At 54.4% G+C, this 15350-nt stretch overlaps 1 protein-coding gene across 1 annotated transcript in view; it reads left to right on the forward strand.

Moving 5' to 3' along the window:
- PRKCG (protein kinase C gamma) overlaps positions 1-12444 on the forward strand; it is a 31140-nt gene extending 18696 nt beyond the window's left edge. The window contains exons 11-19 of the mRNA XM_063658173.1: positions 2641-2793; positions 3109-3297; positions 4956-5047; positions 5142-5204; positions 5334-5472; positions 7770-7850; positions 9358-9465; positions 11101-11241; positions 11494-12444. Of these exons, the coding sequence (XP_063514243.1) occupies positions 2641-2793; positions 3109-3297; positions 4956-5047; positions 5142-5204; positions 5334-5472; positions 7770-7850; positions 9358-9465; positions 11101-11241; positions 11494-11682 (1155 nt within the window). The 3' untranslated portion in view covers positions 11683-12444. The remainder of the gene's footprint in view (positions 1-2640; positions 2794-3108; positions 3298-4955; positions 5048-5141; positions 5205-5333; positions 5473-7769; positions 7851-9357; positions 9466-11100; positions 11242-11493) is intronic.
- Positions 12445-15350: the final 2906 nt, after the last annotated feature.

The raw sequence follows: 15350 nt of genomic DNA on the forward strand, positions 1-15350 counted from the left end.
GAGACCAGATTTTCAGGCAGAAGGAAGTAATGCTCTCTCCCTCATTTACCCTTTCAAAAAATACTTTACAGAGCATCTCTGTGTGCCAGGCGTGGCTCTACTCACTGGGGATATAGAGAGAGCAGGGAAAGAACAAGCAAACAAACAAAAAAGTTCCTTTCCTTATGGGATTTACACCGGGAGGAAGACATTAAACAAAATATATAAGCATATGATAGGCTGGGCACGGTGGCTCATGTCTGTGATCCTAGTAAGGCGGGCGGATCACCGGAGGTCAGGAGTTTGAGACCAGCCTGGCCAACGTGGCAAAACCCCATCTCTACTAAAAATACAAAAATTAGCCGGGCATGGTGGAGGCGCCTGTAATCCCAGCTACTCGGGAGGCTGAGGCAGGAGAATTGCTGGATTCCGGAAAGTGGAGGTTGCAGTGAGCCAAGATCACTCCACTGCACTCCAGCCTGGGTGACAGAGGGAGACTCTGTCTCCAAAAAAAAAAAAAAAAAAAAAGAGAAAGACAAGAATCTTCAAGATTCAACAACAGCAACAGCATGCTATAGTCTTTCCTGGACTCTTACAGAAACTTTCACTAGAGTTTTTAATGTTGTGTGTGGGGGTTCACCTGCATCAGAATTCCTAGAGTGCTTGCTTTTAAAATCACATTCCCCGGCCTTTCTGCAGACCTACTGAGTGAGGATCTCTCTGATGCCTCAAATGTCTGCCTACTAAATGAATTCCTCAGGTGATCCTTTTGCAAAGTTAAGTCTGCGAATGGGCTCTGCAGGAGACAAGGGTACCAGCGGGAGGAAATTCTGAGCCAAAGAGGTAGAGTCTTTTGAGATCAGCAGAGATGATCCTCCTGTACAAACCCAAGAAACCCAGCAGGGCAGATGGTGGGCAAAGGCCTAGAGGCAGGGAGTGTAGGGTGGTGTGTGTGCCTGTTGTGGTTCACAGCGCTGTCCCACAGTTCAGCAGACACCACGTAATATTACCAGTGAACACCAACTACGTGCCAAACCTTGAGCTAGGTACGGGGCTAACAACACAGCAAACAGAAACAGCCATTGTGATGATGATGATGATGATGATGATGATGATGATGATGATGTATTTATCTATTTGAGACAGAGTCTCGCTCTGTCCCCAGGCTGGAATGCAGTAGAGCAATCTCAGCTCACTGCAACGCCACCTCCCGGGTTCAAGCGATTCTCCTGCCTTGGCCTTCCGAGTAGCTGGGACTACAGGCGTATGCCACCATGTCCTACTAATTTTTATATTGCTAGTAGAGATGGGGCTTCGCCATGTTGGCCAGGCTGGTCTTGAACTCCTGACCTCAGGTGGTCTGCCCACCTCGGCCTCCCAAAGTGCTGGGATTACAGGCGTGAGCCACCGCGCCCAGCCCTCAACAAATATTTACGTAGCCTCAATGATGTAGGCAGTGTTACTGTGTCTTAGCGAACAAAGCAGACCCCTGCCTTAGGGAGCTCACAGGCAGAAAGCAGATAGTCACACAGATAGACGTAAATTACTAAGAATAAAAGTGCCAGGAAGGTGCTGTCTATGGTGACCAAGGGGTGGTAAGAGAGGCATCTGACCCAGTTTAAAAAGTCAGGCGAGACCTCTATGAAGTGATGCTTGAGTCAAGGTCTAAAAGGTGTTTGGGAGACAACTAGGAGGGAAGGGGAGGGGAGAGCTTTACAGGAATACCTAACGGCACATCCAGAGGCCCTGAGTTGGGAGGGAGGACAATGTGTGTCAGGCCAGGGTGGCTGGACCATGGAGCCCCTGGGAGAGAGAAGAACAACCTGCAGGGTCAGTCACAGCCTGGCTCTGCAAGTCATATGGAATAAAATCTTAACACAGAGAGAGCAGTTAAAGGGTTTACAAGCATAGGGGAGACATGACCTGGTTTATTTATTTTTAAATTGGCTCCTGTACCTGCTGAGTAGAGAATGCATTAGAAAGGGCAGCCGTCCATGTAGAGGGACAAGTGTGGAAGCTATGACAGCAGCTTAGTCGTGGGCCCCCTCCCTGGGGGGCCAAGGCAGGAAAAGGTAGAGAAGGGACCCTAGCTGAAAGCCAGGTGTGCTCCCTGGACTGGCAGCACCCATGTCACCCAGAAGCTTTTTACACATACCAATTCTCAGGTCCCACCCCAGATTTATGGAGTTAGAAAATCTGGCAGTGGGACCCAGCAATCTGTTTTACCAAACCCTCTAGGGAATTCTGTCTTAGAGGCTAAGAGCAACCAGATTCTAGAGCTGAACTGCTTGGGTTTCATTTCTGGCTCTGTCCTTTACCCGCTGTGTGACTTGGGGCAAGTTACTTAACGTCTCTGTGCTAGTTTCCTCTTCTGTAAAATGGAAACGATAGCAGGGTTTTCTGGAAACAGCAGATGATAAGCTATCCAAAAAAGAGAAGAAGAAGAAAAAAAAGATCTAAGTATTTGTTGAATAATAAATAAACCCTCCAGGCTATGGGGAGTCAGAGAATTAAGCCAAGGACAGGATAGGAGGGTGGCCATTTTCCTCTCTCTAGCGATTCTCATTCCTTCCTTTCTTGGGCGCTGTGTCTCTTGGGGGCATATCCTTATCGCTGTATAAGGTCTGACTGCCTTTGGCTCTTTCTTTCTCCTTTCCACAGCGGGTGCGAATGGGCCCCTCTTCCTCTCCCATCCCCTCCCCTTCCCCTAGTCCCACCGACCCCAAGCGCTGCTTCTTCGGGGCGAGCCCAGGACGCCTGCACATCTCCGACTTCAGCTTCCTCATGGTTCTAGGAAAAGGCAGTTTTGGGAAGGTTGGATTCCTGGGGTTCTGGGGGAAAGGGAGGATGTCTGTGGGAAGGTCAGATTTCTGGTTCTTAGGGAGGAAGTGGGGGTGGGGGTGGGAAGAGACTGGGCTCTGTTGGGCCGTTCAGGTTCCTGGAGAGGAGAGGTTTACAGATGTGGACACTCTCCCTGAGGGGACGGGCGGCAAGTCAGGGCTGTCAGTCCCTTAAGAGATGGAGGAAGGACCTGGGATCCCGTTTCCCTGCGTCCCTGAAAGGGAGGGGGCAGGTCCTGTACCACTGGGTTCCCAACATGGACTGGCCCTTTTGGAACTGTGCGCATAGGTGATGCTGGCCGAGCGCAGGGGCTCTGATGAGCTCTACGCCATCAAGATCTTGAAAAAGGACGTGATCGTCCAGGACGACGATGTGGACTGCACGCTGGTGGAGAAACGTGTGCTGGCGCTGGGGGGCCGGGGTCCTGGCGGCCGGCCCCACTTCCTCACCCAGCTCCACTCCACCTTCCAGACCCCGGTAAGGATGGAGGGGACGGAGGCTGGCCTCGGGGCCCTGCCTCATCCAGTTCTGGACATCTGCGTTGGAACTCTGAGTTTAGGGCGAGGCAAGAGAACTTTGTGCTCTCTGAGTGGGCGAGGCCAGGCGGATGGGCTCCTCAGGGGGCGTGGCCAGGGAGGGGGGGGTCCTTGGGGGGCGTGGTCAGGCGGAGGGACTCGTCGGGGGCGTGGCCAGGCGGAGGGACTCGTCGGGGGCGTGGCCAGGAGGAGGGGCTCATCGGAGGCGTGGCCAGGTGGAGGGGCTCCTCGGAGGGCGTGGCCAGGTGGAGGGACTCATCGGGGGCGTGGACAGGCCAGGGGCTCCTCGGAGGGCGTGGTCAAGCGGAGGGACCCATTTGGGGGCGTGGGCAGGCGGATGAAATCTTTGGGGGGGTGGTTTAGAGGGGCGGGCTTTGTCAGGCGATGGGATCATTAATAGGCGTGGCCAGGCAGATTGGATCCTTGGGGGCGAGGCCAGGCAGATGAGATTATGAATGAGCGTATCCAGGCAGGTAGATTCTTCGGAGGGCGTGGTCGGGCGGATGAGCTCCTCGGGGGCGTGGCCAGGCGTTGAGTTCCTCGGTGGCATGGCCTGGCCAGGTGGATGGGTCCTGCGGAGGTGTCGTGAAGCGGTTGAGCTCCTTGGGTGCGTGGCCAGGTGAATGGGCTCTTGGGGGGAGTGGCCAGATGCCTGTTTCCCTGGGGAGCTTGGTCTTGAGTGGCTGTAGCCAGTGCTCTAGAATTTTGAGCAAAGGAGCACAGTGGAGGAGAGTGCCTTCCTAGTGGGCCTGCCCAGAATTGGGCTCCGAGTGACGGGGTCATCACTTTTGGATTCTGACTGAAGGACACATCAGAAACAGGACATTTCCCTAGGATTGCGACTCGGGGGCAGAGAGTCAGAACCTGCAAGGTTTTAAGAGGGCGTGACTTTACTTCCAGGGGCTCTGAATGAGCGTGGCCAGCTACCTGGATTAAAATATATGTATGAGCAACTTAGATTCCTTTTTTTTGAGAAGGAGTTCGCTCTTGTCCCCCAGGCTGGAGTGCAATGGCGCGATCTCGGCTCACTGCAACCTCCGCCTCCCGGGTTTAAGCAATTCTCCCTTCTTAGCCTCCTGAGTAGCTGGGATAACAGGCGCCCGCCACCACACCCAGCTGATTTTTGTATTTTTAGTAGAGACCGGGTTTCACCACGTTGGTCAAGCTGATCTCCAACTCCTGACCTCAGGTGATCCACCCGCTTCGGCCTCCCAAAGTGCTAGGATTACAGGCGTAAGCCACCACGCCCAGCTGCAACTTTGATTCTTAGTAGGAAGCCAGAATTGCATATGTGTGTGAGTGGCTGTGGAAAGAGATTTTGGTGTCCCCGGATTTCGAGCGAATGGTGGGCTTCAGTCTTCAATTCTGAGAAGGCGGGGCCAGAACAGGTGGTCTGATAGTTGGCGGTGGTCTGGCGGGTGGAGATTCTGAGGTAGCAGGGTTAGCACCTTAGGGCCCTCCCAGGGATGTGGCTAGGTGCTCTGAATTTCTGGTTGAGTGCATCTGGAACCTTCCACGTCTGTCCTGAGTGATCAGGAAAGAAATTCTCCTACCCTGGGTAAATGGGTCCCGCCTCTAAGCCCATGCACTCCTCCGCAGGACCGCCTGTATTTCGTGATGGAGTACGTCACCGGGGGAGACTTGATGTACCACATTCAACAGCTGGGCAAGTTTAAGGAGCCCCATGCAGCGTGAGTCTCGGCCAACAGAGAATGGACGGGGTGGTGGAAGGGGGCAGGGTCCAGCCACTGACCCTCTGATGTCCCCACCCACTCGGTCCTCCAGGTTCTACGCGGCAGAAATCGCCATCGGCCTCTTCTTCCTTCACAATCAGGGCATCATCTACAGGTGAGCAGCCCCAGGAATTTCCGTGGAGGAAATCACGCCCCTGGAAGGGAAGGGATTTGAATATGCGGCTCTAGACTGCTGAACTCAATCCTTCTTGCAATTCCTACCCCACACTCCTGCGTCATCCAGGGACCTGAAGCTGGACAATGTGATGCTGGATGCTGAGGGACACATCAAGATCACTGACTTCGGCATGTGTAAGGAGAACGTCTTCCCCGGGACGACAACCCGCACCTTCTGCGGGACCCCGGACTACATAGCCCCGGAGGTAACCCCAACCTTGCTGCTCTGGCCACGCTTTGAGATCCCTTAGAGGGTGTGGCTGATGGTCCAGTATTCATCACGGGTGAGGCCTGACCCTCAGACTTTGTCATGAGTTGTGGCCTTCTTACACAGCCAGGCGTTCCTCCAGCCTCCAGCACAGGTGAGCTTGTGCACTGAGCCTGCCGGGTGGGCCCAGCTGGGTCTCTAAATAGGTAAGGTGGGCAGCACCTGTGGGTGAATGTTCCAGGAGAGTGGGACCAGCTCGTAGGAATTCCAAGTAGGACCTGACCCTGGATCCTTCTGAGAAGGAGCAGACGATTTCTAGTGTACTCAGTGGATGTGGCCTGTCCCCTGCCAACACTGAACATGTCCGGACTATCTCCTGAATACTTTTAACTGGGCAGGGCTCTCCCTGGAGTATTCAGTTGGATGGAAGCTTATTTCCTGTGTTGTACATGGTTCTCTGATCTAAGTGGGCTGGACTTCTGTGCTGCATTTTTCAAGAGGGCAGGATCAGCCAGGCGCGGTGGCTCACACCTGTAATCCCAGCACTTTGGGAGGCTGAGGTGGGTGGATCACTTGAGGTCAGGAGTTTGAGACCAGCCTGGCCAACATGGTGAAACCTCACCTCTAACAAAAATACACAAATTAACCAGGCATGTTGGCATGCGGCTGTAATCCCAGCTATTCGGGAGGCGGAGGCAGGAGAATCGCTTGAACCCGGGAGGCAGAGGTTGCAGTGAGCTGAGATCACACCACTGCACTCCAACCTGAGCGACAGCATAACTTCATAACTTCATCTCAAACAAACAAACAAACAAAAACTGGGTGCAGTGGCTCACGCCTGTAATTCCAGCACTTGAGAAGCTGAGGCGGGCGGATCACAAGGTCAGGAGTTTGAGACCAGCCTGACTAACATGGTGAAACCCCATCTCTACTAAAAATACAAAAATTAGCCAGGCGTGGTGGCGAGTGCCTGTAATCCCAGCTACTTGGGAGGCGGAGGAAGGATAATTACTTGAACTTGGGAGATGGAGGTTGCAGTGAGCTGAGATCGCGCCACTGCACTCTAGTCTGGGCAACAGAGTGAGACCTTGTCTCAAAAAAAAAAAAAAAGAAAAAGGGCAGGGTCAGATCCCTAAGGTTCTGGGAGAGCAGATGCTGTCCTATGAGTATTTTAAGTGAGTGGGGTATTACCTGACTTTGTTAAAGGGTGGGGCTGATGTTCTGAATGTACATATAGATGGATAAAGCACATGCCTGTAGTCCCAGCTACTTGGGAGGATGTACCTGACTCATGCCCAAATAATCAATGTCAGTGATCACAAAACCTGGCTGGTAATCAGAATCATCTGTAGAAAATTTGAAAACTGAGGCCAGACACAGTGGCTCGTGCCTGTAATCCCAGCACTTTGGGAAGCTGAGGCAGGCAGATCACTTGAGGTCAGGAGTTCAAGACCAGCCTAGCCAACATGATGAAACCCCATCTCTACTAAAAATACAAAAATAGCTGGACGTGGTGGTGTGTGCCTGTCATCCCAGCTACTCAGGAGGCTGAGGCAGGAGAATCACTTGAACCCAGGAGGTGGAGGTTGCAGTGAGCCAAGATTGCACCACTGCACTGCAGCCTGGGCTACAGAGTGAGACTCCATCTCAAAAAAGAAAAAAGAAAAGAAAATTTGAAAACTACACACATATTCCTGACTCTGACACAAATATTCTAGGTGGGTGGAACCAGTGACTTGGCCGTTAGGTAGTCTTTCTATTTGAGGCCAAATGAATGTTTGAAGTAGGTATGCTTTGTTTCCAGAATATTCCAAAAGGTAGATCCCTGGCCAAAATATTCAGAGTGGAGGCTGGGCGTGGTGGATCACTCTTATAATCCCAGCACTTTGGGAGGCAGAGGCAGGCAAATTGCTTGAGTCCGGGAGTTTGAGACCAGCCTGAGCAACAAAGTGAGGCCCTGTCTTCACTAAAAGTGCAAAAATTAGCCAGGTGTGGTGGTGCACGCCTGTAGCCCACCTACTTGGGAGGCTGAGGTAGAAGAATTACCTGAGCCTGGGAAGTTGAGGCTGCAGTGAGCTGTGATCACACTACTGCACTCCAGCCTGAGCAGCAGAGTGAGACCCTGTCAAAAAAAACAAAACGAAACAAAAAATCACCTGAGAAATAAATATTCAGAGTGGGAAGAGCTTGTGCTGAAAGCACTTAACGTGGGTAGAGCTCCCAGGGGGTGAGGCCAGAGGGGTCCTAGGCTTCTTAAAGAATGCATCGTGATTCCCTGCCTTCCACCTCCCCTAGATCATTGCCTACCAGCCCTACGGGAAGTCTGTCGATTGGTGGTCCTTTGGAGTTCTGCTGTATGAGATGTTGGCAGGACAGGTAAGGGAAGGTGGGGAGAAGCTGACTTGGCTAAAAGAGGCAGAGAGGGGCACCTGGATCTCAGGAGGAGCCGGTTAGAAAGGAGCCCAGAAGGTTGTGCCGGAATAGCGCTGTCCATGGTTCTGAAGTGTTGTCTTAATGTAGACCAGGTTTTTTGTTTTGTTTTGTTTTGTTTTGTTTTGTTTTGTTTTGTTTTGTTTTGTTGTACCATGGATTTTTTCTCCCTAGATGCTAAAGTAGCAGTCTGGTTAAGCCTATGGATCCCTGCTCAGAAGAATGTTTTTCAATGCACAAAATAGAATAATACATACACAGAAAACCAAGGTTCAAATCCTCACTTTGCCACTTACTGGCTGTGTAAGCTTAGACAATTACATACATTCTAAATCAGCTTGATTGGATTCCTGGACTGCTGAGTGTACTACAGCTAAAAAAATTGGGTACCACCCTCTTGATCGTCTTCTTAGCTGGCTACGGTAGTGGGCACCTATAGTCCCAGCTACCGGGGAGGCTGAGGCAGGAGGGTCACTTGAGCCCAAGAATTCAAGGTTACACTGAACTATGAGTATGACACTGTGTTCCAGCCTAGGCGACAGAGCAAGACCCATCTCAAAAGAACAAAAAAAAAAAACAAAAGAAATCAATCATTTTGAAAGATAGTCACCAAAACTTTTAAAATTTAATTGAATCTAACAACCAACTAAATTAAATGTATACAGTTGTCTAAATATTTGAAATTGGAATATGGACATATTTGCAATTTCTTATTAATTCATTAAGTAGTAAGTTCTAATGTTAGTAAAGTAAAAAGGAGCTCTAACAGTAATTTTGAAGTAGCAATGACTAATAATTTGGAATATCTGCAACTCTCATGTGATGAGAAAATACCTATGATTTCTATTGATAATGAAGCCACAAGCACTGCTGCTGCCTGCATTCATAACTGAAGGGAATGCTAAATTTTAGTTAGAAGTTAAAAAAAATTTGGCCGGGCATGGTGGCTCACGCCTGTAATCCAAGCACTTTGGGAGGCCGAAGTGGGCAGATCACTTGAGGTCAGGAGTTTGAGACCAGCCTGGCCAATATGGTGAAACCCCATCTCTAAATCTTTGCCTTGGTATCATTTTTTGTAACCTCAGAAGACTGTGAACCACTCATCCAACCAGGAGAATGCTTTTAGGGTGTTTCCTGCAGTTTTTCCTCTCTTCTATTTAACTGACATGTTGCATAATTAACAGCCTGCTGATTTACATAGCAGGTAAAGAGAGGCAGAATAGTACAGAGATGCACAGATCTGAGGCATCTGAGATAGGAAATGAGAGAACCTGAGAAAGAGAGAGATCAAGCTTTGGTGGTTTGGTCCGATCTCTCCTGAGGGTGTGGTCAGGTGTGCATGTGGGGGGTGTGATGGATCAGGCATGTTCACGGTGGGGTGAGGAGGGTGTGGAAGGTTTGGGGAAAGGCAGTTGGGCAAGTCCCTGACTCTCTATCCCCTCCACTTTGATAGCCTCCCTTCGATGGGGAGGACGAGGAGGAGCTGTTTCAGGCCATCATGGAACAAACTGTCACCTACCCCAAGTCGCTTTCCCGGGAAGCCGTGGCCATCTGCAAGGGGGTGAGAGCCCCCTGACTCCCAGCTTCTCCAGGCTCACAATCCACACATCCCATTACCGTCTCTGTGCCTATTAGAAAAATGCTCCCATTCCTGAAGTCACTTTACTTCCATCTGTTGGAAAAGTTGATACGATGCATAGGTTTTGTTAGAACAATGATTTCCGGCCCTGTTGCCACAAGGCCTGGAGATGGCCTCTGTCTCATCCTTGTCTGTGACTCCTACTCCCCAGCTCCCTGCTCGCAGGAAGTGCTGAAAGTCCAGGTGTCTGTCTGTCTAGAACTGGGTGGGTCAGGTAAACCCAACTTCTGCAGCTTTTCTTCCTGTGGAATCTTGGGTGAGTCACCAAAACTTTGTGAGCTTAACTCTCTTCAGGGGTTATGGAGTTGACACAGAAGAAAGCACCTGGCCCATAGCAGATTTTCAGCCCATGTCAGCACCTTCTGCATCTAGCTGCTCTCTCTGCATCTCCCTGACAGTCTTTCTCTGGTTTCTGTCTCATGCCTCCCCTCCAACTGCATACGATGGGGCTCTCTGTGTTTCTTCCTTTTCTCTGTGTCTCCTTCTGTATCTCTGTCTACACTTTTGGGCCTTTGTCTAACCCCCCTACCCCCCGTCTCTGTTCCCTCCTGTGTCCACTCTCAAACACACACACTCTACATCTCACCCTCCTCTCCTGCTGGCTTTCTGTCCTCCCCTTTCTCTGGGTCTCTGTCCCCATATTTGGTCTTTATTCCTCCCTCTGGGTGTGTGTTTCCCGGGTCTCTATACTTTTCTCTTTCTGAATCTCTGTCCCCCTGGGTCTCCTCTGTCTTCTCCCTTCTCTGGGTTTCTGCCTTCTTACCTGGGGTCTCTGTACCACCCTCTGAATTTCTATTTCCCCTTTTCTCTGGGTCTGCAACCTCTCTTCCCCCATTCCCTCCCTCTTCCCCTTCCCTCCCTCTACCCACCTCCCTCTCCCCTTCCCTCCCTCCCCCTACCCACCTCCCTCTGTCCTTCACTCTCCCCTTCCCTCCCTCCCCCTACCCTTCCCTCTCTCCCCTTCCGTCTCTCCCCCTACCCCTTTTCCCTCTCCCCTTCTCCATCTCTCTCATGATTTATTCTGTTTCTCTGTGTGTCCCTGGGTCTCTGGGTATGAATTTCATCTGCTATCATTCTCATGTATCCTCTCCCTCTTCCTGTCTCTCTCTCTCTCTCTCTCTCTCTCACTCTCGCTCTGTCTGTCTCTCTCTGTCCCTCTTCCTCTCTCTCTCCTCTCTGTCTCTCTCTCTCTCTCTGTCTCCCTCCTCCTCTTCCTCCTCCTCCTCTTCCTCTTCTTCCTCCTCCTCCTCCTCTTCCTCCTCCTCCTCCTTCCTCTTCCTCTTCCTCTTCTTCTTCTTCTTTTTCTTCTTCTTCTTCTTCTTTCTTCTCTCTCTCTCTCCCTCCTTTCTTTTTCCTTCCTCCCTCTGTTTGCCTGCTTCCCCTGGCTGTTCTTCTCTCTCTGGATCTCATGCCTGTGTCTCTTGGTTCCTCCATCTACCTGTCTCTGTTTATTTTTTCCTCCTTCTCTGGGTCTCCCTGTCTGGGACTCTGTCTGTCTGTCTGTCTGTCTGTCTGTCTGTCTCTCTCTCTCTCTCTCTCTCTCTCTGTTTCCCACAGTTCCTGACCAAGCACCCAGGGAAGCGTCTGGGCTCAGGGCCTGATGGGGAACCTACCATCCGTGCACATGGCTTTTTCCGCTGGATTGACTGGGAGCGGCTGGAACGATTGGAGATCCCGCCTCCTTTCAGACCCCGCCCGGTCAGTCACCCTCCAGGAAACAAAAACTTAGTCTCTGAAGGGGTGGGGTTCCCCTGGGCCTCAATATACCTGTGTGTAGGGGTGGGGTTCCCTCTGCAGAGCCCCCCCCCGCCCCCAACAAAGGGAGATGCAGACACCATGAAGCATGAATAGAGATTCTGCAGGAGACACGAGATGAGACTGGGGTACACAGAGGGACACCCGAGGAGCCCTCGGAGCTGCATAACTTTCCCTCCCCCACGTCTCCCACAGTGTGGCCGCAGCGGCGAGAACTTTGACAAGTTCTTCACGCGGGCGGCGCCAGCGCTGACCCCTCCAGACCGCCTAGTCCTGGCCAGCATCGACCAGGCCGATTTCCAGGGCTTCACCTACGTGAACCCCGACTTCGTGCACCCGGATGCCCGCAGCCCCACCAGCCCAGTGCCTGTGCCCGTCATGTAATCTCACCCGCCGCCACTAGGTGTCCCCAACGTCCCCTCCGCCGTGCCGGCGGCAGCCCCCCACTTCACCCCCAACTTCACCATCCCCTGCCCCATTCTAGATCCTGCACCCCAGCATTCCAGCTCTGCCCCCGCGGGTTCTAGACGCCCCTCCCAAGCGTTCCTGGCCTTCTGAACTCCATACAGCCTCTACAGCCGTCCCGCGTTCGACTTGAGCGGAGCCCAATATTCTCCCTGACCTTAGCGTTCTGGACTCTGCCCCAATCGGGCCCAGAGACACCACCACACCACTAACCATCCCCAACTCCATGAGGTTCGAGACTCCATCTTGGTAGTTCTATGCCTCCCCCCAGACCCCGCCCCTGGGGAAATAGCCTCACGGGGTTGGCTGTTCCAGACTCAGGTTCCAGAACAACCCTCAGCCTCCGAGGCCCCCCGCCTCCACTCCAGTTCTAGATGAGTGGGAGACGTGCCCCCCTCCTCCAGTACGTCCCGCTGCTGTGCTCTGGGGATTTCTGGGATATATGGAGGATTCTTTCCCCAGCGGCTCCCAATCAGCTTTTGTTCTAGACTTCCCCACCCCGAAGCCATCACTGCTCCCCGCAGCTCGCCTGCTGTGCATGGCTCCTGTCTGGCTCGGACCCACCCCAACCCTCCCCAGTGCCTGCCACTCTCTGGAACTCTCCTCCTCCCCTCCTCTTCCCTTAGCCTCTCCCACCCGGCCACAGCTGCTGGAGAATAAATTTGGGATGCTGATGCTGAAGTGTTTGGATATTTTCTTGTAAGCTTGGAGAATGAAGGGGGTGTGGAGGCGGGACAGTGACTGTACATAGAAACAAACAGAGAAGGAAAGCATGGAGACCCACAAAGTGAGAGGGGAGACACCCACTGCAGGGGAGCAAGCAGAGAAGCGCGTGCACAGACAGAGGCAGGAGACCCAGACAGACAGAGACAGGGAGAGAAAATATCACAGAGGGCACCAACGTGGACAGTGCACAGCGAGAGAGGGGCACGGAGATCACTGAGAGTGCCAGGGGGCGACCCCGGCGCAGAGACCCAGGGCGTCCGTGTTCACCAGAGCAGCCACGCAAGCTCACATGCACACCCGGGCTCAGACACTGGGGAGAAGTCCTTCCCAAGCGGGGAGATCAGTCTGGCCTCTTCTTGAGAGACCTAGAGACCTGATCAGAGGAAGAGACCCCCACGCCAGAGCAACCAAAAACAGCCAGAACCCGAGAGCCTAGGAATCGGCGACGGAGGCACACGGCAGGCAGACGCGCCTTCTGGGCCTCATTTCCTTGACCCACTTGAGAGTCTGGGGAGTGCCGGGGACCGTGCAGATGGACTGCATTTCCCAGCAGGCCTCGCGGCAGACCCTTCCCCCAAGTGCGGCTCCTTGCCGCCAGAGCTGATGGGAAATGTAGTCTCCGGACAGGGCCAGACCAGTGGAGCGGTGTACCTTCTCTGTGTGTTTGGAGGGGACTGAGCCCCAAAGCTTCGCAGTCTTCCTTGCGGACCCGGGAACTCTTCTTCCCTGCAGTCTCCTGGGTTTCCATGACCCGGTCCAGCTGGATGCTGGGGCTGCCCCTCACTCCCTCATCACCGCCGCGACACCCCCGTCCAGTGCCAGCAGGCCCCAGCCCCCGCTCTGACCCTCGGCGGGCGGCCTGCCCCTTTAAGAGTGGCCCCGCTGACATCACGGCGGGGGGGGGGGCTGGCCCGGCTCCCGGCTCCGCGGCGGCTGCAGGACCCGACTCCGCTCTGCGCCCGCCCGCTGCTGTAGGGACCCCGGCCCGGGACGCCCCCTCCCGCTTCCTGCAGCCGTCCAGACCCCAGGCTCCGCCCCAGGCCTGGCTAGAGCCCCAGTCCTCGTCAGGGGACCCCCAGGGTTGTCCCTGCTGTCTCTCCTTCTCAGAGTCTCTCTCTCTCTCTCTGTCTCTCTGTCTCTCTCTCTCTGCCTCTGTCTCTTCTCCAAGCTCAAGGTCTCTGGGTCTCAGCATCTCTCAGCCCCAGGCCTCTGGGCGTCCCCCTGTCTCTTTCTGTCTCTTTCTGGTCTCTGACCTCTCCACTTCCCGGGCCTCAGAATCTCTGCGCCTAGGTGGTGAGGGGTGGTCTTAAACTCTGTCTCTCTCCCTCCTTGTCTCTCTCTGTCTCTGTGTCTCCTTCAGTCTCCAGACCTGAGTCCCTGGATTTCTCGGCCTCAAGGTCTCGGCGTGACTTTCTCTCTCTGACCTGTCTCTCTTTGTGCCTCTGCCCCTCTCGGGCTCTCTGCCTCTGTTTCTATTCTCTCTCCCTCTCTGCCTCCCCCATCCTCAAGGCCCATCTCCCTCCCTCGCTGCATCCTTCCCCCCTTCCCTCCCCGCCCCTCCCCTCCTCCGCAGTAGCCAATGAGCGGCCGTCGGTTCCTGCTCCCGGCTCCGTCCGCCGAGTGAGGCCGCGGGCGCGGGGGGTGGGGGGTGGGAGGCCGGGAGGGGGCCGGGACGCCGGGCTCCGGGGCGGGGGCGGGGGGCGCGGGCACCGGCGACCCCGGTGGCGGCGGCGGCGGCCGGGGGAAGCCTCGGGGCCGGTCATGCGGCTGCGGGGCCCGCGGCCCGGAGCGTCCGCCCAGCCCTGAGCGAGGTGAGCGCTAGCGGGGGGTCCTGGGAGGAAGAAGGGGCGCCCCTCGAGGTGGCTGCGAGCCGGGTTTTTGACAACAAGGGACCCGAGTGGCTCCAGGGGTGGTGAGATCCTGGAGGTCGGGACGCCCGAATTCGAGCGGCTATGGGGGATGCAGGGACACCTGGGCCTGGCGATCCCGGAGGACGGGGTCCGAGGGTCCCGGAGTGGGAAACTGCACTCTTCACGTCCGAGTCAGAGACCGTGGGCTGGGGAGGGCAGAGGCCGGGTCCTTGAGGAAGGCGGTACGGGGCGAGGGCGGAGGACCCAGGCCCGGCCAGAGCAGGGTGTGGGTCTGGAAAAGGGTCCCGGAAAGGGGGAGTTACGGTATCCCGAGAGATGGAAGAGAGATGGAGGTCGGGCTTAAGACTTGCAGAATGGGACCCCGGAGATTCAAATGCCTGAATCCGGGAAAGGGTGGGAGAAAGAGGGAGAAGAGGAGGCTCCAGGCCTGAGGGGAGGGTCCCAAAGGAGGAAAGGCTGGAGGAATAAGGAGATCTGGGCGGGCCAGTGAGAGTGAGGAGGAATTGGAGCAAGATTGGGTTTTAAAACGGGGTGCGAGAATGTGGAGAAGGGACGAGGTCCCAGCTGAGAGTCAGAGGGGCGAAAAGGGGAAGCTGAGATCGGCTACCTGGGATGGAGGTAGCCAGCGTGGCCAGGGTGATGGTGCCCGTTTCCGAGCCCACAGGGCTGCGAGAGGACCAGGCAGCTCGCGGTCAAACCCCCGAGCCTCCAGGCGGGGGATGGGAGGAAAAGCTGGCCAGAGCGTTCCCTGACTCCGGATCTCGGAGGCCTCCAAGAGGCTGGGGGGGAAGGAGGGGGGATCTGGAGGCTGGGAGTGCGGGGTGGAGCGGGGAGGAGGGAGGGTTGTCTCACACTCCAGAGTCTTTATTCAGGTGGAGCAGAGTTGCAAGGCTAGAAGAATTCTGGTTAAGGAAAGTGGAGTTTTATGTCTTGATTACTTTGTAGGGGAGAGTGTTGAGAGGTCTCAACCTTCATAGTTAAAAAGATCCC

The sequence above is a fragment of the Pongo pygmaeus genome, chromosome 20, assembly GCF_028885625.2.
Source record: "Pongo pygmaeus isolate AG05252 chromosome 20, NHGRI_mPonPyg2-v2.0_pri, whole genome shotgun sequence".
Taxonomy (NCBI): domain Eukaryota; kingdom Metazoa; phylum Chordata; class Mammalia; order Primates; family Hominidae; genus Pongo; species Pongo pygmaeus.